This window comes from Salmo salar, chromosome ssa17, assembly GCF_905237065.1.
Source record: "Salmo salar chromosome ssa17, Ssal_v3.1, whole genome shotgun sequence".
Taxonomy (NCBI): Eukaryota; Metazoa; Chordata; class Actinopteri; order Salmoniformes; family Salmonidae; genus Salmo; species Salmo salar.
The window spans coordinates 34,090,838-34,107,869 of record NC_059458.1 but is presented as its reverse complement, the minus strand read 5'-3'; the positions used below and the strand labels follow the sequence as shown (position 1 = coordinate 34,107,869).

General features: G+C 47.8%; 1 protein-coding gene across 11 annotated transcripts in view; it reads left to right on the top strand.

The window, feature by feature from the left end:
* LOC106575830 (vacuolar protein sorting-associated protein 8 homolog) overlaps positions 1 to 17,032 on the top strand; it is a 182,517-nt gene that overhangs the window by 37,944 nt on the left and 127,541 nt on the right. For 6 of the 11 annotated variants that reach the window (XM_045699530.1, XM_045699535.1, XM_045699534.1 and 3 more), the window contains 10 exons: positions 3,799 to 3,969; positions 4,788 to 4,862; positions 4,960 to 4,995; positions 6,072 to 6,162; positions 8,353 to 8,399; positions 8,693 to 8,782; positions 10,128 to 10,174; positions 16,133 to 16,292; positions 16,388 to 16,654; positions 16,818 to 16,907. In XM_045699530.1, coding sequence (XP_045555486.1) covers positions 3,799 to 3,969; positions 4,788 to 4,862; positions 4,960 to 4,995; positions 6,072 to 6,162; positions 8,353 to 8,399; positions 8,693 to 8,782; positions 10,128 to 10,174; positions 16,133 to 16,292; positions 16,388 to 16,654; positions 16,818 to 16,907 — 1,074 coding nt within the window. Of the gene's footprint in view, positions 1 to 3,798; positions 3,970 to 4,787; positions 4,863 to 4,959; positions 4,996 to 6,071; positions 6,163 to 8,352; positions 8,400 to 8,692; positions 8,783 to 10,127; positions 10,175 to 16,132; positions 16,356 to 16,387; positions 16,655 to 16,817; positions 16,908 to 17,032 lie in introns of all 11 variants that reach the window. The other 5 variants (XM_045699539.1, XM_045699538.1, XM_045699537.1 and 2 more) reach the window with 2 other exon arrangements.

The following is a 17,032-nucleotide window of genomic DNA, read 5'->3' as shown; positions in this document are numbered from 1 at the left end:
TATTATCCCTCTCCTTCACCTCCTGCCTCTCTGTTATTATGCCTCTCTGTTATTATCCCTCTCCTTCACCTCCTGCCTCTCTGTTATTATCCCCTCCTTCACCTCCTGCCTCTGTCATTGTTCTCCTTCACCTCCTGCCTCTGTTATTATTGTTCTCCTTCACCTCCTGCCTCTCTGTTATTATCCCTCTCCTTCACCTCCTGTCTCTCTGTTATCCCTCTCCTTCACCTCCTGCTTCTGTTATTATCCCTCTCCTTCACCCCCCTGCCTCTCTGTTATTATCCCTCTCCTTCACCTCCTGCCTCTCTGTTATTATCCCTCTCCTTCACCTCCTGCCTCTCTCTTATTATCCCTCTCCTTCACCTCCTGCGTCTGTTATTATCCCTCTCTTTCACCTCCTGCCTCTGTTATTATCCCTCTCCTTCACCTCCTGCCTCTGTTATTATCCGTCTCCGTCCCCCTGCCTCTCTGTTATTATCCCTCTCTTTCACCTCCTGCCTCTCTGTTATTATGCCTCTCTGTTATTATCCCTCTCCTTCACCCCCTGCTTCTGTTATTATCCCTCTCCTTCACCTCCTGCCTCTCTGTTATTATCCCTCTCCTTCACCTCCTGTCTCTCTGTTATCCCTCTCCTTCACCTCCTGCCTCTCTGTTATTATCCCTCTCCTTCACCCCCTGCCTCTGTTATTATCCCTCTCCTTCACCTCCTGCCTCTCTGTTGTTATCCCTCTCTTTCTTTCACCTCCTGCCTCTCTGTTATTATCCCTCTCCTTCACCTCCTGCCTCTGTTATTATTGTTCTCCTTCACCTCCTGCCTCTCTGTTATTATCATTCTCCTTCACCTCCTGCCTCTCTGTTATTATCCCTCTCCTTCACCTCCTGCCTCTCTGTTATTATGCCTCTCTGTTATTATCCCTCTCCTTCACCTCCTGCCTCTCTGTTATTATCCCCTCCTTCACCTCCTGCCTCTGTTATTGTTCTCCTTCACCTCCTGCCTCTGTTATTATTGTTCTCCTTCACCTCCTGCCTCTCTGTTATTATCCCTCTCCTTCACCTCCTGTCTCTCTGTTATCCCTCTCCTTCACCTCCTGCTTCTGTTATTATCCCTCTCCTTCACCCCCTGCCTCTCTGTTATTATCCCTCTCCTTCACCTCCTGCCTCTCTGTTATTATCCCTCTCCTTCACCTCCTGCCTCTCTCTTATTATCCCTCTCCTTCACCTCCTGCGTCTGTTATTATCCCTCTCTTTCACCTCCTGCCTCTGTTATTATCCCTCTCCTTCACCTCCTGCCTCTGTTATTATCCGTCTCCGTCCCCCTGCCTCTCTGTTATTATCCCTCTCTTTCACCTCCTGCCTCTCTGTTATTATGCCTCTCTGTTATTATCCCTCTCCTTCACCCCCTGCTTCTGTTATTATCCCTCTCCCTCACCTCCTGCCTCTCTGTTATTATCCCTCTCCTTCACCCCCTGCTTCTGTTATTATCCCTTTCCTTCACCTCCTGTCTCTCTGTTATTATCCCTCTCCTTCACCTCCTGCCTCTGTTATTATCCCTCTCCTTCACCTCCTGTCTCTCTGTTATCCCTCTCCTTCACCTCCTGCTTCTGTTATTATCCCTCTCCTTCACCCCCTGCCTCTCTGTTATTATCCCTCTCCTTCACCTCCTGCCTCTCTCTTATTATCCCTCTCCTTTACCTCCTGCCTCTCTCTTATTATCCCTCTCCTTCACCTCCTGCGTCTGTTATTATCCCTCTCCTTCACCTCCTGCCTCTGTTATTATCCGTCTCGTCCCCCTGCCTCTCTGTTATTATCCCTCTCTTTCACCTCCTGCCTCTCTGTTATTATGCCTCTCTGTTATTATCCCTCTCCTTCACCCCCTGCTTCTGTTATTATCCCTCTCCTTCACCTCCTGCCTCTCTGTTATTATCCCTCTCCTTCACCCCCTGCTTCTGTTATTATCCCTCTCCTTCACCTCCTGTCTCTCTGTTATTATCCCTCTCCTTCACCCCCTGCTTCTGTTATTATCCCTCTCCTTCACCTCCTGTCTCTCTGTTATTATCCCTCTCCTTCACCCCCTGCTTCTGTTATTATCCCTCTCCTTCACCCCCTGCTTCTGTTATTATCCCTCTCCTTCACCTCCTGCCTCTCTGTTATTATCCTTCTCCTTCACCTCCTGCCTCTGTTATTATCCCTCTCCTTCACCTCCTGCCTCTCTGTTGTTATCCCTCTCCTTCACCCCCTGCTTCTGTTATTATCCCTCTCCTTCACCTCCTGCCTCTGTTATTATCCCTCTCCTTCACCTCCTGCCTCTCTGTTATTATCCCTCTCCTTCACCTCCTGCCTCTCTGTTATTATCCCTCTCCTTCACCCCCTGCCTCTCTGTTATTATCCTTCTCCTTCACCTCCTGCCTCTCTGTTATTATCCTTCTCCTTCACCTCCTGCCTCTCTGTTATTATCCCTCTCCTTCACCCCCTGCTTCTGTTATTATCCCTCTCCTTCACCTCCTGCCTCTGTTATTATCCCTCTCCTTCACCTCCTGCCTCTCTGTTATTATCCCTCTCCTTCACCTCCTGCCTCTCTGTTATTATCCTTCTCCTTCACCCCCTGCTTCTGTTATTATCCCTCTCCTTCACCTCCTGCCTCTCTGTTATTATCCTTCTCCTTCACCTCCTGCCTCTGTTATTATCCCTCTCCTTCACCCCCTGCTTCTGTTATTATCCCTCTCCTTCACCTCCTGCCTCTGTTATTATCCCTCTCCTTCACCTCCTGCCTCTCTGTTATTATCCTTCTCCTTCACCCCTGCCTCTCTGTTATTATCCTTCTCCTTCACCTCCTGCCTCTGTTATTATCCCTCTCCTTCACCTCCTGCCTCTCTGTTATTATCCCTCTCCTTCACCTCCTGCCTCTGTTATTATCCCTCTCCTTCACCTCCTGCCTCTCTGTTATTATCCCTCTCCTTCACCTCCTGCCTCTGTTATTATCCCTCTCCTTCACCCCTGCCTCTCTGTTATTATCCCTCTCCTTCACCTCCTGCCTCTCTGTTATTATCCTTCTCCTTCACCTCCTGCCTCTGTTATTATCCCTCTCCTTCACCTCCTGCCTCTGTTATTATCCCTCTCCTTCACCCCCTGCCTCTGTTATTATCCCTCTCCTTCACCTCCTGCCTCTCTGTTATTATCCCTCTCCTTCACCTCCTGCCTCTCTGTTATTATCCCTCTCCTTCACCTCCTGCCTCTCTGTTATTATCCTTCTCCTTCACCTCCTGCCTCTGTTATTATCCCTCTCCTTCACCTCCTGCCTCTGTTATTATCCCTCTCCTTCACCCCCTGCTCTCTGTTATTATCCCTCTCCTTCACCTCCTGCCTCTGTTATTATCCCTCTCCTTCACCTCCTGCCTCTCTGTTATTATCCCTCTCCTTCACCTCCTGCCTCTCGTTATTATCCTTCTCCTTCACCTCCTGCCTCTGTTATTATCCCTCTCCTTCACCTCCTGCCTCTCTGTTATTATCCCTCTCCTTCACCCCCTGCCTTCTGTTATTATCCCTCTCCTTCACCTCCTGCCTCTCTGTTATTATCCCTCTCCTTCACCTCCTGCCTCTGTTATTATCCCTCCCCTTCACCTCCTGCCTCTCTGTTATTATCCCTCTCCTTCACCTCCTGCCTCTGTTATTATCCCTCCCCTTCACCTCCTGCCTCTGTTATTATCCCTCTCCTTCACCTCGTCTCCCTCCCTTTGTCTCTCTCTCTGTGACTCTCTTTCACAGCCACTCACTAATTGTGTTTCCCCTCCCCCTCCACAGTGGATCAACAGTCGTACCCTGGTGGTGATGGACAGTGGGGAGAAGCTGCGTGTGGTGGACCGACCCAGCCAGGAGGAGCTGGAGAGCTTGGACGTGGCTGAGGTGCAGCTGGTCTACAACAGCAGCCATTTTAAATCGCTGGCCACGGGGGGAAACGTCAGCCAGGCGCTGGTGAGGGTCAGGGGTGAGGGGTCAGGGTCAGACGTCAGAGGTGACGGTAGAGAGGTTGCGGTGGGTAGATAGATAGTGAGGGTTGAGAAGTAATGGTAGGGAAGTGGTAGGGGTGAAAGGGCATGGAAAGGGGGTCATAGGTCAGTAGCTGTAGAGGGGAAGGCATCACCTGGCACTGGCAAAGGTCACAGGTGAGGGGTTAGAGGTCAGTGGTAGTAGAGGGTGTCAGGTAAGTTTAATGGGTCAAAGGTTAAGGGTTATGGAGCAGGGTCAGACAGGACAGGACTAGGCTGGCTAGTGGGAAAAGGTTGCACAAGATAATTTCTCCCCCTGAAGAATCAGTCTCCACTACCTTCACTACTAAACACCAAACTGTTGAAACCAGCTGGTAAGGTTACAGACCATTACCTGGAATGAAACAGTTACATCACTGGTTCTAACCTGGTGTAGAGCAGGTGGCTCTGTCCAATCATACAGGACCAACGTCCTAGTCACTGTCTTCAGGGGGACTGAAGCTGTTAAATCAAGGAGCAGGGGGTCACCAGTGATTCCCCCCCACCTGTCTCCCATACCTCTACATGGAGTCATTCAGAGTCAACATCAACCAATCAGGACCATGATGTTTTGGATCTTCCTGAGATAATCATTGAGTCCGTACAAAGGTCTTGTTCAGGATTCTTGGCATATATTTGCCACATTTGTATCTAAAAGTATTATTGAGAAGTAGCAGTCATGGATGATTTCAGTTGATTTTCACTCTGAATAACAGTGTCCTGGCCTTTGACCTCTGCTCTCCAGCCTAACAGTGTGTGTTTTAGGCCCTAGTAGGAGAGAAGGCCTGCTACCAGTCTGTCTGCAGCTACGCAGGACAGATGGTACTACTGGGGACCAAGGTAGGTCTCTGTATATGTCACTGTGTGTGTGTGTGTGTGTGTACAGGGGAAGGAGAAACACAAGCGTTGTCTAATTGAGGCCTTTTCTCTGTTCCAGTCAGCCCACATCATGACTCTGAGGAACTGGAGGGAGGTAAGTGTCTCTCTGACTTGCCACCATACCATTCTAAAACTAAAGGTTATCTATTATATCATTCTACCTGTGATCTGTCTCTGAGGGGGATTTAATGGACCTGTGTCTCTCTGAGGGGGATTTAATGGACCTGTGTCTCTCTGAGGGGGATTTAATGGACCTGTGTCTCTCTGAGGGGGATTTAATGGACCTGTGTCTCTCTGAGGGGGATTTAATGGACCTGTGTGTCTCTGAGGGGGATTTAATGGACCTGTGTCTCTCTGAGGGGGATTTAATGGACCTGTGTCTCTCTGAGGGGGATTTAATGGACCTGTGTCTCTCTGAGGGGGATTTAATGGACCTGTGTCTCTCTGAGGGGGATTTAATGGACCTGTGTCTCTCTGAGGGGGATTTAATGGACCTGTGTCTCTCTGAGGGGGATTTAATGGACCTGTGTCTCTCTGAGGGGGATTTAATGGACCTGTGTCTCTGAGGGGGATTTAATGGACCTGTGTCTCTCTGAGGGGGATTTAATGGACCTGTGTCTCTCTGAGGGGGATTTAATGGACCTGTGTCTCTCTGAGGGGGATTTAATGGACCTGTGTCTCTCTGAGGGGGATTTAATGGACCTGTGTCTCTCTGAGGGGGATGTAATGGACATGTGTCTCTCTGAGGGGGATTTAATGGACCTGTGTCTCTCGAGGGGGATTTAATGGACCTGTGTCTCTCTGAGGGGGATTTAATGGACCTGTGTCTCTCTGAGGGGGATTTAATGGACCTGTGTGTCTCTGAGGGGGATTTAATGGACCTGTGTCTCTCTGAGGGGGATTTAATGGACCTGTGTCTCTCTGAGGGGGATTTAATGGACCTGTGTCTCTCTGAGGGGGATTTAATGGACCTGTGTCTCTCTGAGGGGGATTTAATGGACCTGTGTCTCTCTGAGGGGGATTTAATGGACCTGTGTCTCTCTGAGGGGGATTTAATGGACCTGTGTCTCTCTGAGGGGGATTTAATGGACCTGTGTCTCTGAGGGGGATTTAATGGACCTGTACTGCTGGAGACATTCACTGCTCTAACTCTTTCTCTCTCTCACACAGCGGGTGGACTGTCTGTTGAAACAGGAACGTTTTGTTGAGGCTCTGTCCTTGGCCTGGTCCTTCCATGAGGGCACCGCCAAGGCTGTACTGGGTGAATAGCCTCTTCTCCTTCTCCCTCTCCCCTCCTCTCCTTCTCCCTCTCCCCTCCTCTCCTTCTCCCTCTCCCCTCTTCTCCTTCTCCCTCTCCCCTCCTCTCCTTCTCCCTTTCCCCTCCTCTCCTTCTCCCTCTCCCCTCCTCTCCTTCTCCCTCTCCCCTCCTCTCCTTCTCCCTCTCCCCTCCTCTCCTTCTCCCTTTCCCCTCCTCTCCCTCTCCCCTCCTCTCCTTCTCCCTCTCCCCTCCTCTCCTTCTCCCTCTCCCCTCCTCTCCTTCTCCCTCTCCCCTCCTCTCCTTCTCCCTCTCCCCTCTTCTCCTTCTCCCTCTCCCCTCTTCTCCTTCTCCCTCTCCCCTCCTCTCCTTCTCCCTCTCCCCTCCTCTCCTTCTCCCTCTCCCCTCTTCTCCTTCTCCCTCTCCCCTCCTCTCCTTCTCCCTTTCCCCTCCTCTCCTTCTCCCTCTCCCCTCCTCTCCTTCTCCCTCTCCCCTCTTCTCCTTCTCCCTCTCCCCTCTTCTCCTTCTCCCTTTCCCCTCCTCTCCTTCTCCCTCTCCCCTCCTCTCCTTCTCCCTCTCCCCTCTTCTCCTTCTCCCTCTCCCCTCCTCTCCTTCTCCCTTTCCCCTCCTCTCCTTCTCCCTCTCCCCTCCTCTCCCTCTCCCCTCTTCTCCTTCTCCCTCTCCCCTCTTCTCCTTCTCCCTTTCCCCTCCTCTCCTTCTCCCTCTCCCCTCCTTCTCCCTCTCCCCTCTTCTCCTTCTCCCTCTCCCCTCTTCTCCTTCTCCCTTTCCCCTCCTCTCCTTCTCCCTCTCCCCTCCTCTCCTTCTCCCTCTCCCCTCTTCTCCTTCTCCCTCTCCCCTCTTCTCCTTCTCCCTCTCCCCTCTTCTCCTTCTCCCTCTCCCCTCTTCTCCTTCTCCCTTTCCCCTCCTCTCCTTCTCCCTCTCCCCTCCTCTCCTTCTCCCTCTCCCCTCTTCTCCTTCTCCCTTTCCCCTCTTCTCCCCCTCCTCTCCCCCCTCTCCCCCTCCTCTCCCCCCTCTCCCCCTCATTTACAATTGCGACCTGGCCAAGATAAAGCAAAGCAGTTCGACACATACAACAACACAGAGTTACACATGGAGTAAAACAAACTTAGTCAATAATACAGTAGAAACATAAGTCTATATACAATGTGAGCAAATGAGGTGAGATAAGGGAGGTAAAGGCAATTTGAACAGGCTAGCTAACAATCTAGAAACCAATCAAAATATTGTTAAGGAAGTTGTTTTTAGTTGCCTGGTTTGCTGGATTGACATCTACTAAATGATTGTTTAAACGGATGATTTAAATGGATGGGTTTATTGGTGTTAAAATACAGCTTTTTTGCTATTTTCAACCACCAGGCAGCCCGTCGTTTTTGGTTTCTACTTTTTCATTACGAAAAGGTTGATGTCGGACATCAATAGAATGTTCATGATGTCACTGCTACAGCTGTCTACATGACATGTTGATAGACCAACTGAAAACCAGCCTTTAGAAAACCTCTTTCTGAAGGTCTAAGATCTACTGTGTGGAAAGCCTGGTCTCTTCTGTACTATAAGATCTACTGTGTGGAAAGCCTGGTCTCTTCTGTACTATAAGATCTACTGTGTGGAAAGCCTGGTCTCTTCTGTACTATAAGATCTACTGTGTGGAAAGCCTGGTCTCTTCTGTACTATAAGATCTACTGTGTGGAAAGCCTGGTCTCTTCTGTACTATAAGATCTACTGTGTGGAAAGCCTGGTCTCTTCTGTACTATAAGATCTACTGTGTGGAAAGCCTGGTCTCTTCTGTACTATAAGATCTACTGTGTGGAAAGCCTGGTCTCTTCTGTACTATAAGATCTACTGTGTGGAAAGCCTGGTCTCTTCTGTACTATAAGATCTACTGTGTGGAAAGCCTGGTCTCTTCTGTACTATAAGATCTACTGTGTGGAAAGCCTGGTCTCTTCTGTACTACGAAGGACAGCTGTTTTCACTGTTTGTCCTTGAATCATTCATACACTACAGTACTTTACATTCTGAGGGCTTTCTGTTGGAGGCCTTTTCACTGATGGCACAGAGGCCATTCTACCTTTTAATAGCAGTTTTTACATCGATTTTTCTTTTCTCACTAAAGTGAAAACACACAACCCTTTATGAGTCATTGTGTTGATGTATTGTGAATGTCTGTTATTTTTCCAGGACTGTTTGGGGACCCAGCAAAGAGGAAAGGTGTAGTGGCAGACAAGGTGAATCCCTCTTCCACCCTTCATCCTTCCCTCCTCCCTCCCTTCCTTTCCTACCCACCCCCCTTCCACAAAGAAATCTATCTAATTTGATTGATTGACTGATTGATTGACTGATTGATTGACTGATTGATTGACTGATTGACTGACTGACTGATTGACTGACTGATTGACTGACTGATTGACTGACTGATTGACTGACTGATTGACTGACTGATTGACTGACTGATTGACTGATTTGATTGATTGATTTGATTGATTGATTGATTGACTGATTGACTGTACTTCCTGTCTAGATGATTGAGATTCTGTTCCAGTATGTGGAGCGCTCAGTGAAGAAATGTCCAGAACACGGCAAGATACAGGTCATGGAACAACATTTCCAGGTACACACACACCCCACACACCACACACACCCCACAATACACACACACCACACACACCCCACAATACATACACACCACACACACCCCACAATACATACACACCACACACACCCCACAATACACACACACCCCACGATACACACACACCCTACGATACACACACACCCCACGATACACACACACCCTACGATACACACACACCACACACACCACACACACCCCACGATACACACACACCCCACGATACACACACACCCTACGATACACATACACACACCACACACACCGCACACACCCCACGATACACACACCACACACACCGCACACACCCCACGATACACACACCACACACACACACACTACACACACCCACGATACACACACCACACACACCACACACACACACACACACCACACACACACACACACACACACACACACACACACACACACACCACACACACCCCACGATACACACACCACACACACACCGCACACACCCCACGATACACACACCACACACAAACCGCGCACACCCCACGATACACACACCACGATACACACACACACACCGCGCACACCCCACGATACACACACACACCGTGCACACCCCACGATACACACACACACCACACACACCCACGATACACATACACACACATCGCACACACCCCACGATACACACACACCGCACACACCCCACGATACACACACACACACCACACACCCCACGATACACACACACACACACCGCACACACCCCACGATACACACACACACACACACACACCGCACACACACCACCACACACACACCACACACACCCCACGATACACACACCGCACACACCCCACCACACACACACCGCACACACCCCACGATACACACACACACCGCACACACCCCATGATACACACACACACACCACACACACACACCACACACACCCCACGATACACACACACACCACACACACCGCACACACCCCACGATACACACACACACACACCACACACACACACCACACACACCCCACGATACACACACACACCACACACACCGCACACACCCCACGATACACACACTGCACACACCCCACAATACACACACACACCACACACACACCACACACACCCCACGATACACACACACACCACACACCCCACGATACACACGTTAATCTGTCCCACGGTTCAGTTTGACAACGCTCGGGACCTTGAAACCTGTCTTCCATTGGCCTTTAAGGCTTGTCCTTGTGCTTAGGCTGCCTGGGTTGAGTAGCTAATCTCTCTCTCTCTCCATCCTCCCTTCATCCCTCCATCCCTCTCTTTCTCTCTGTCCGTAGGACATGGTGCCTGTCATGGTAGATTACTGTCTGCTGCTGCAGAGGACGTAAGACACACACACACTGACACAGACATCGCGTCTGATGGCCCTTGCGTTGCCTATTCCCAGCACTCTGTTAGCTTATTCATTGAAGGGACAGTTCAACATTTTTCAACTTCATATCATCTGCAGTTCTTGAGTGAAGGAAGGAGCCTTTTAGTCCAGTCAGAGTGCAGTAGAGAGCAGCCCCTTTTAGTCCAGTCAGAGTGCAGTAGAGAGCAGCCCCTTTTAGTCCAGTCAGAGTGCAGTAGAGAGCAGCCCCTTTTAGTCCAGTCAGAGTGCAGTAGAGAGCAGCCCCTTTTAGTCCAGTCAGAGTGCAGTAGAGAGCAGCCCCTTTTAGTCCAGTCAGAGTGCAGTAGAGAGCAGCCCCTTTTAGTCCAGTCAGAGTGCAGTAGAGAGCAGCCCCTTTTAGTCCAGTCAGAGTGCAGCAGAGAGCAGCCCCTTTTAGTCCAGTCAGAGTGCAGCAGAGAGCAGCCCCTTTTAGTCCAGTCAGAGTGCAGCAGAGAGCAGCCCCTTTTAGTCCAGTCAGAGTGCAGCAGAGAGCAGCCCCTTTTAGTCCAGTCAGAGTGCAGCAGAGAGCAGCCCCTTTTAGTCCAGTCAGAGTGCAGCAGAGAGCAGCCCCTTTTAGTCCAGTCAGAGTGCAGCAGAGAGTAGAGTAGCAGCCCCTTCGGCACAGAGATGGACAGAGAAAGGAAGATCTTTCTCTCTTTGGGCTCCTGAGTGGCGCAGCAGTCAAAGGCACTACTTCTCAGGGCAAGAGGCGTCACTACAGATCCTGGTTCGATTCCAGGCTATATCACAACCGGCTGTGATTGGGAGTCCCATAGTGCGGCGCATAATTGGCCCAGTGTTGTCCGGGTTTGGCCAGGGTAGGCCGTCATTGTAAATAAGAATTTGTTCTTAACTGAGTTGCCTAGTTAAATAAAGGTTAAATTAAAAAAATACAAATTGTAATCTGTCTCTCAAAATGAAGGCTGACCTCCACAAAAGGTTATGAAAGAACAAACTGAGATTTCTTCTGGCACCAGATTTCATTTTTAATGCAGTTAGTTTGATCTGCGCTGAGAGATCTTTATTTTGTTTGACTGGGGTTCTCTTCAAGGGACAAAGTGTGCATTAAAGGGATATTTAAAAATAATTCTGCTTTATATTCATCAGCTCCAGCACCACCCCAACATCAACATATGTTAAAATGCCTAGTTTCTATGTTTTGTTGTAAAAAAATATGGAGAAAGATAAGTGTTTCCAATGACATCATCGGTGTGCATCATGTGATTTTAACCAATTTGGAGTAGGCATTTCCTACTAATTGGTTGATGATGTCAATTCAAACACTTATCTTTCTCCATATTTTTTTACTACAAAACATAGAAACTAGGCATTTTAACATATGTTGATGTTGGGGTGGTGCTGGAGCTGATGAATATAAAGCAGAATTATTTTTAAATATCCCTTTAATGCACACTTTGTCCCTTGAAGAGAACCCCAGTCAAACAAAATAAAGATCTCTCAGCGCAGATCAAACTAACTGCATTAAAAATGAAAAACAAATGATAAACAAAGGGAGTCAATCCGCTGCCAGAAGACATCTGTTTGTCTGTTCCTGTGTGAACGTGCTTTCAGTCTGTCTGTTCCTGTGTGAACGTGCTTTCAGTTTCTGTTCCTGTGTGAACGTGCTTTCAGTTTGTCTGTTCCTGTGTGAACGTGCTTTCAGTCTGTTCCTGTGTGAACGTGCTTTCAGTCTGTTCCTGTGTGAACGTGCTTTCAGTCTGTCTGTTCCTGTGTGAACGTGCTTTCAGTTTGTCTGTTCCTGTGTGAACGTGCTTTCAGTCTGTCTGTTCCTGTGTGAACGTGCTTTCAGTCTGCCTGTTCCTGTGTGAACGTGCTTTCAGTCTGTCTGTTCCTGTGTGAACGTGCTTTCAGTTTCTGTTCCTGTGTGAACGTGCTTTCAGTTTGTTCCTGTGTGAACGTGCTTTCAGTTTGTCTGTTCCTGTGTGAACGTGCTTTCAGTTTGTCTGTTCCTGTGTGAACGTGCTTTCAGTTTGTCTGTTCCTGTGTGAACGTGCTTTCAGTTTGTCTGTTCCTGTGTGAATGTGCTTTCAGTTTGTCTGTTCCTGTGTGAATGTGCTTTCAGTTTGTCTGTTCCTGTGTGAATGTGCTTTCAGTTTGTTCCTGTGTGAACGTGCTTTCAGTTTCTGTTCCTGTGTGAACGTGCTTTCAGTTTCTGTTCCTGTGTGAACGTGCTTTCAGTTTGTCTGTTCCTGTGTGAACGTGCTTTCAGTTTGTCTGTTCCTGTGTGAACGTGCTTTCAGTTTGTCTGTTCCTGTGTGAACGTGCTTTCAGTTTGTCTGTTCCTGTGTGAACGTGCTTTCAGTCTGTCTGTTCCTGTGTGAACGTGCTTTCAGTTTGTCTGTTCCTGTGTGAATGTGCTTTCAGTTTGTCTGTTCCTGTGTGAATGTGCTTTCAGTTTGTTCCTGTGTGAACGTGCTTTCAGTTTCTGTTCCTGTGTGAATGTGCTTTCAGTTTGTCTGTTCCTGTGTGAATGTGCTTTCAGTTTGTTCCTGTGTGAACGTGCTTTCAGTTTGCTGTTCCTGTGTGAACGTGCTTTCAGTTTTCTGTTCCTGTGTGAACGTGCTTTCAGTTTCTGTTCCTGTGTGAACGTGCTTTCAGTTTCTGTTCCTGTGTGAACGTGCTTTCAGTTTGTCTGTTCCTGTGTGAACGTGCTTTCAGTTTGTCTGTTCCTGTGTGAACGTGCTTTCAGTTTGTCTGTTCCTGTGTGAACGTGCTTTCAGTTTGTCTGTTCCTGTGTGAACGTGCTTTCAGTCTGTCTGTTCCTGTGTGAACGTGCTTTCAGTTTGTCTGTTCCTGTGTGAACGTGCTTTCAGTTTGTCTGTTCCTGTGTGAACGTGCTTTCAGTTTGTTCCTGTGTGAACGTGCTTTCAGTTTCTGTTCCTGTGTGAACGTGCGTTCAGTTTGTCTGTTCCTGTGTGAACGTGCTTTCAGTTTGTCTGTTCCTGTGTGAACGTGCTTTCAGTTTGTCTGTTCCTGTGTGAACGTGCTTTCAGTCTGTCTGTTCCTGTGTGAACGTGCTTTCAGTTTGTCTGTTCCTGTGTGAACGTGCTTTCAGTTTGTCTGTTCCTGTGTGAATGTGCTTTCAGTTTGTCTGTTCCTGTGTGAATGTGCTTTCAGTTTGTTCCTGTGTGAACGTGCTTTCAGTTTCTGTTCCTGTGTGAATGTGCTTTCAGTTTGTCTGTTCCTGTGTGAATGTGCTTTCAGTTTGTTCCTGTGTGAACGTGCTTTCAGTTTCTGTTCCTGTGTGAACGTGCTTTCAGTTTCTGTTCCTGTGTGAACGTGCTTTCAGTTTCTGTTCCTGTGTGAACGTGCTTTCAGTTTCTGTTCCTGTGTGAACGTGCTTTCAGTTTCTGTTCCTGTGTGAACGTGCTTTCAGTTTCTGTTCCTGTGTGAACGTGCTTTCAGTTTGTTCTTTCATAACCCTTTGTGGTGGTCGGCCTTAGTTTGGAGAGAGAGAAAGATCTTCCTTTCTCTGTCCATCTCTGTGCCGAAGGGGCTGCTACTCTACTCTCTGCTGCACTCTGACTGGACTAAAAGGCTCCTTCCTTCACTTAAGAACAGCTTCCCGTCCCTGCTCCAGAGAATTCTATTATCAGTCTATTATGGTCCCGTCCCTGCCCCAGAGCCTCCTAGCATTTGTATTCATTATGGATCCCCAATAGCTGCCAAGGCAGCAGCTACTCTTCCTGGGGTCCAGCAAAATGAAGGCAGTTTATACAATTTTAAAAACATTACAATACATTCACAGATTTCACAACACACTGTGTGCCCTCAGGCCCCTACTCCACCACTACCACATATCTACAGTACTAAATCTATGTGTGTGTGTGTGTGTGTGTGTGTGTGTGCGCGTGTGTCTGTCCCTATGTTTGTGTTGCTTCACAGTCCCCGCTGTTCCATAAGGTGTATTATTATCTGTTGTTTTTCTATCTAATTTTACTGCTTGCATCAGTTACTTGATGTGGAATAGAGTTCCATGTAGTCATGGCTCTATGTAGTACTGTGCACCTCCCATAGTCTGTTCTGGACTTGGGGACTGTGAAGACACTTCTTGTGGCATGTCTTGTAGTGTATGAATGGGTGTCTGAGCTGTGTGCCAGTAGTTTAGACAGACAGCTCGGTGCATTCAACATAAATATAAGTAGTGATGAAGTCAATCTCTCTTCCACTTTCAGCCAGGAGAGATTGACATGCATATTATTAATATTAGCTCTCTGTGTACATCCAAGGGCCAGCCGTGCTGCCCTGTTCTCAGCCAATTGCAATTTTCCTAAGTCCCTCTTTGTGGCACCTGACCACACTACTGAACAGTAGTCCAGGTGCGACAAAACTAGGGCCTGTAGGACCTGCCTTGTTGACAGTGTTGTTATGAAGGCAGAGCAGCGCTTTATTATGGACAGACTTCTCCCAGTCTTAGTTAGTACTGTATCAATATGTTTTGACCATGACAGTTTACAATCTAGGGTTACTCCTAGCAGTTTAGTCACCTCAACTTGCTCCATTTCCACATTATTTATTACAAGATTTAGTTGAGGTTTAGGGTTTAGTGAATGTTTTGTCCCAAATACAATGCTTTTAGTTTTAGAAATATTTAGGACTAACTTATTCCTTGCCACCCACTCTGAAACTAACTGCAGCTCTTTGTTAAGTGTTGCAGTCATTTCAGTTGCTGTAGTAGCTGACATGTATAGTTTTGAGTCATCCGCATACATAGACAAACTGGCTTTACTCAAAGCCATTGGCATGTCGTTAGTGAAGATTGAAAAAGTAATGGGCCTAGAAAGCTGCCCTGGGGAATTCCTGATTTTACCTGGATTTTGTTGGAGAGGCTTCCATTAAAGAACTGTGTTCTGTTAGACAGTTAACTCTTTATCCACAATATAGCAGGGGGTGTGAAGCCATAACACATACACTACCGTTCAAAAGTTTGGGGTCACTTAGAAATGTCCTTGTTTTTGGAAGAAAAGCTAAAATATTGGTCCATTAAAATAACATCAAATTGATCAAAAATACAGTGTAGACATTGTTAATGTTGTAACTGACTATTGTAGCAGGAAACGGCAGTTTTTTAAGGGAATATCTACATAGAGGCCCATTATCAGCAACCATCACTCCTGTGTTCCAATGGCACGTTGTGTTAGCTAATCCAAGTTTATAATTTTAAAAGGCTAATTGATCATTAGAAAACCCTTTAGCAATTATGTTAGCACAGCTGAAAACTGTTGTTCTGATTAAAGAAGCAATAAAACTGGCATTTAGACTAGTTGAGTATCTGGAGCCACAGAATTTGTGGGTTCAATTACAGGCTCAAAATGGTGAGAAACAAAGACCTTTCTTCTGAAACTCGTCAGTCTATTCTTGTTCTGAGAAAGGAAGGCTATTGCATGCGAGAAATTGCCAAGAAACTGAAGATCTCGTACAACGCTGTGTACTACTCCCTTCACAAATAGCGCAAACTGGCTCTAACCAGAATAGAAAGAGGAGTGGGAGGCCCCGGTGCACAACTGAGCAAGAGGACAAGTACATTAGAGTGTCTAGTTTGAGAAAGACGCCTCACAAGTCAACTGGCAGCTTCATTAAATAGTACCCGCAAAACACCAGTCTCAATGTCAACAGTGAAGAGGCGACTCCAGGATGCTGGCCTTCTAGGCAGAGTTCCTCTGTCCAGTGTCTGTGTTCTTTTGCCCATCTCTAAATCTTTTCTTTTTATTGGCCAGTCTGAGATTTGGCTTTTTCTTTGCGACTCTGCCTAGAAGGCCAGCATCCCGGAGTCGCCTCTTCACTGTTGACGTTGAGACTGGTGTTTAACCTTCTGTTTAACCAGCTATATACTGTACCCGCCTGGTGAAGAACTGTTACCATGAACGTGCTCTTCTCTCTGTGGTCCTATAGGGACCTACTGTTTAACCAGCTATATACCCGCCTGGTGGAGAACTGTGTGGCTCGGGGGGTCTTCCTGGAGAGTTTGGAACCCTACATCGTGTCGGAGCGTCTGGGCTGTGTAACCGCTCCCGTCATGAGAGACCTGCTGACCCACCTACAGGATAACAACATGATGGACAGTGTAGAGAACTGTCTGATCCACCTGGACATCACCAGCCTCGACATACAACAGGTAGGAGGAGAGGAGAGGAGGGGAGAGGAGACATGATGGACAGTGTAGAGAACTGTCTGATCCACCTGGACATCACCAGCCTCGACATACAACAGGTAGGAGGAGAGGAGAGTGGAGAGGAGGGGAGAGGAGACATGATGGACAGTGTAGAGAACTGTCTGATCCACCTGGACATCACCAGCCTCGACATACAACAGGTAGGAGGAGAGGAGAGTGGAGAGGAGGGGAGAGGAGACATGATGGACAGTGTAGAGAACTGTCTGATCCACCTGGACATCACCAGCCTCGACATACAACAGGTAGGAGGAGAGGAGAGGGGAGGAGAGGAGAGGAGACATGATGTCTGTCAGTGTTCCCTCTCTTCCCTCTAGATATTTACTACTGTCATTAACCTTGTTACAATCACAAGCATATCAAGTCTGTAGACTCCAGTAGTCACCTGTTCTCTTCCTGTGTATCCAGGTGGTCCAGATGTGTTGGGACAACCAGCTGTATGATGCCATGATCTACGTGTTCAACAGGGGAATGAATGACTACATCAACCCTATGGAGGTACTGTAATACACTGTGTTTAATGACTACATCAACCCTATGGAGGTACTGTAATACACTGTGTTTAATGACTACATCAACCCTATGGAGGTACTGTAATACACTGTGTTTAATGACTACATCAA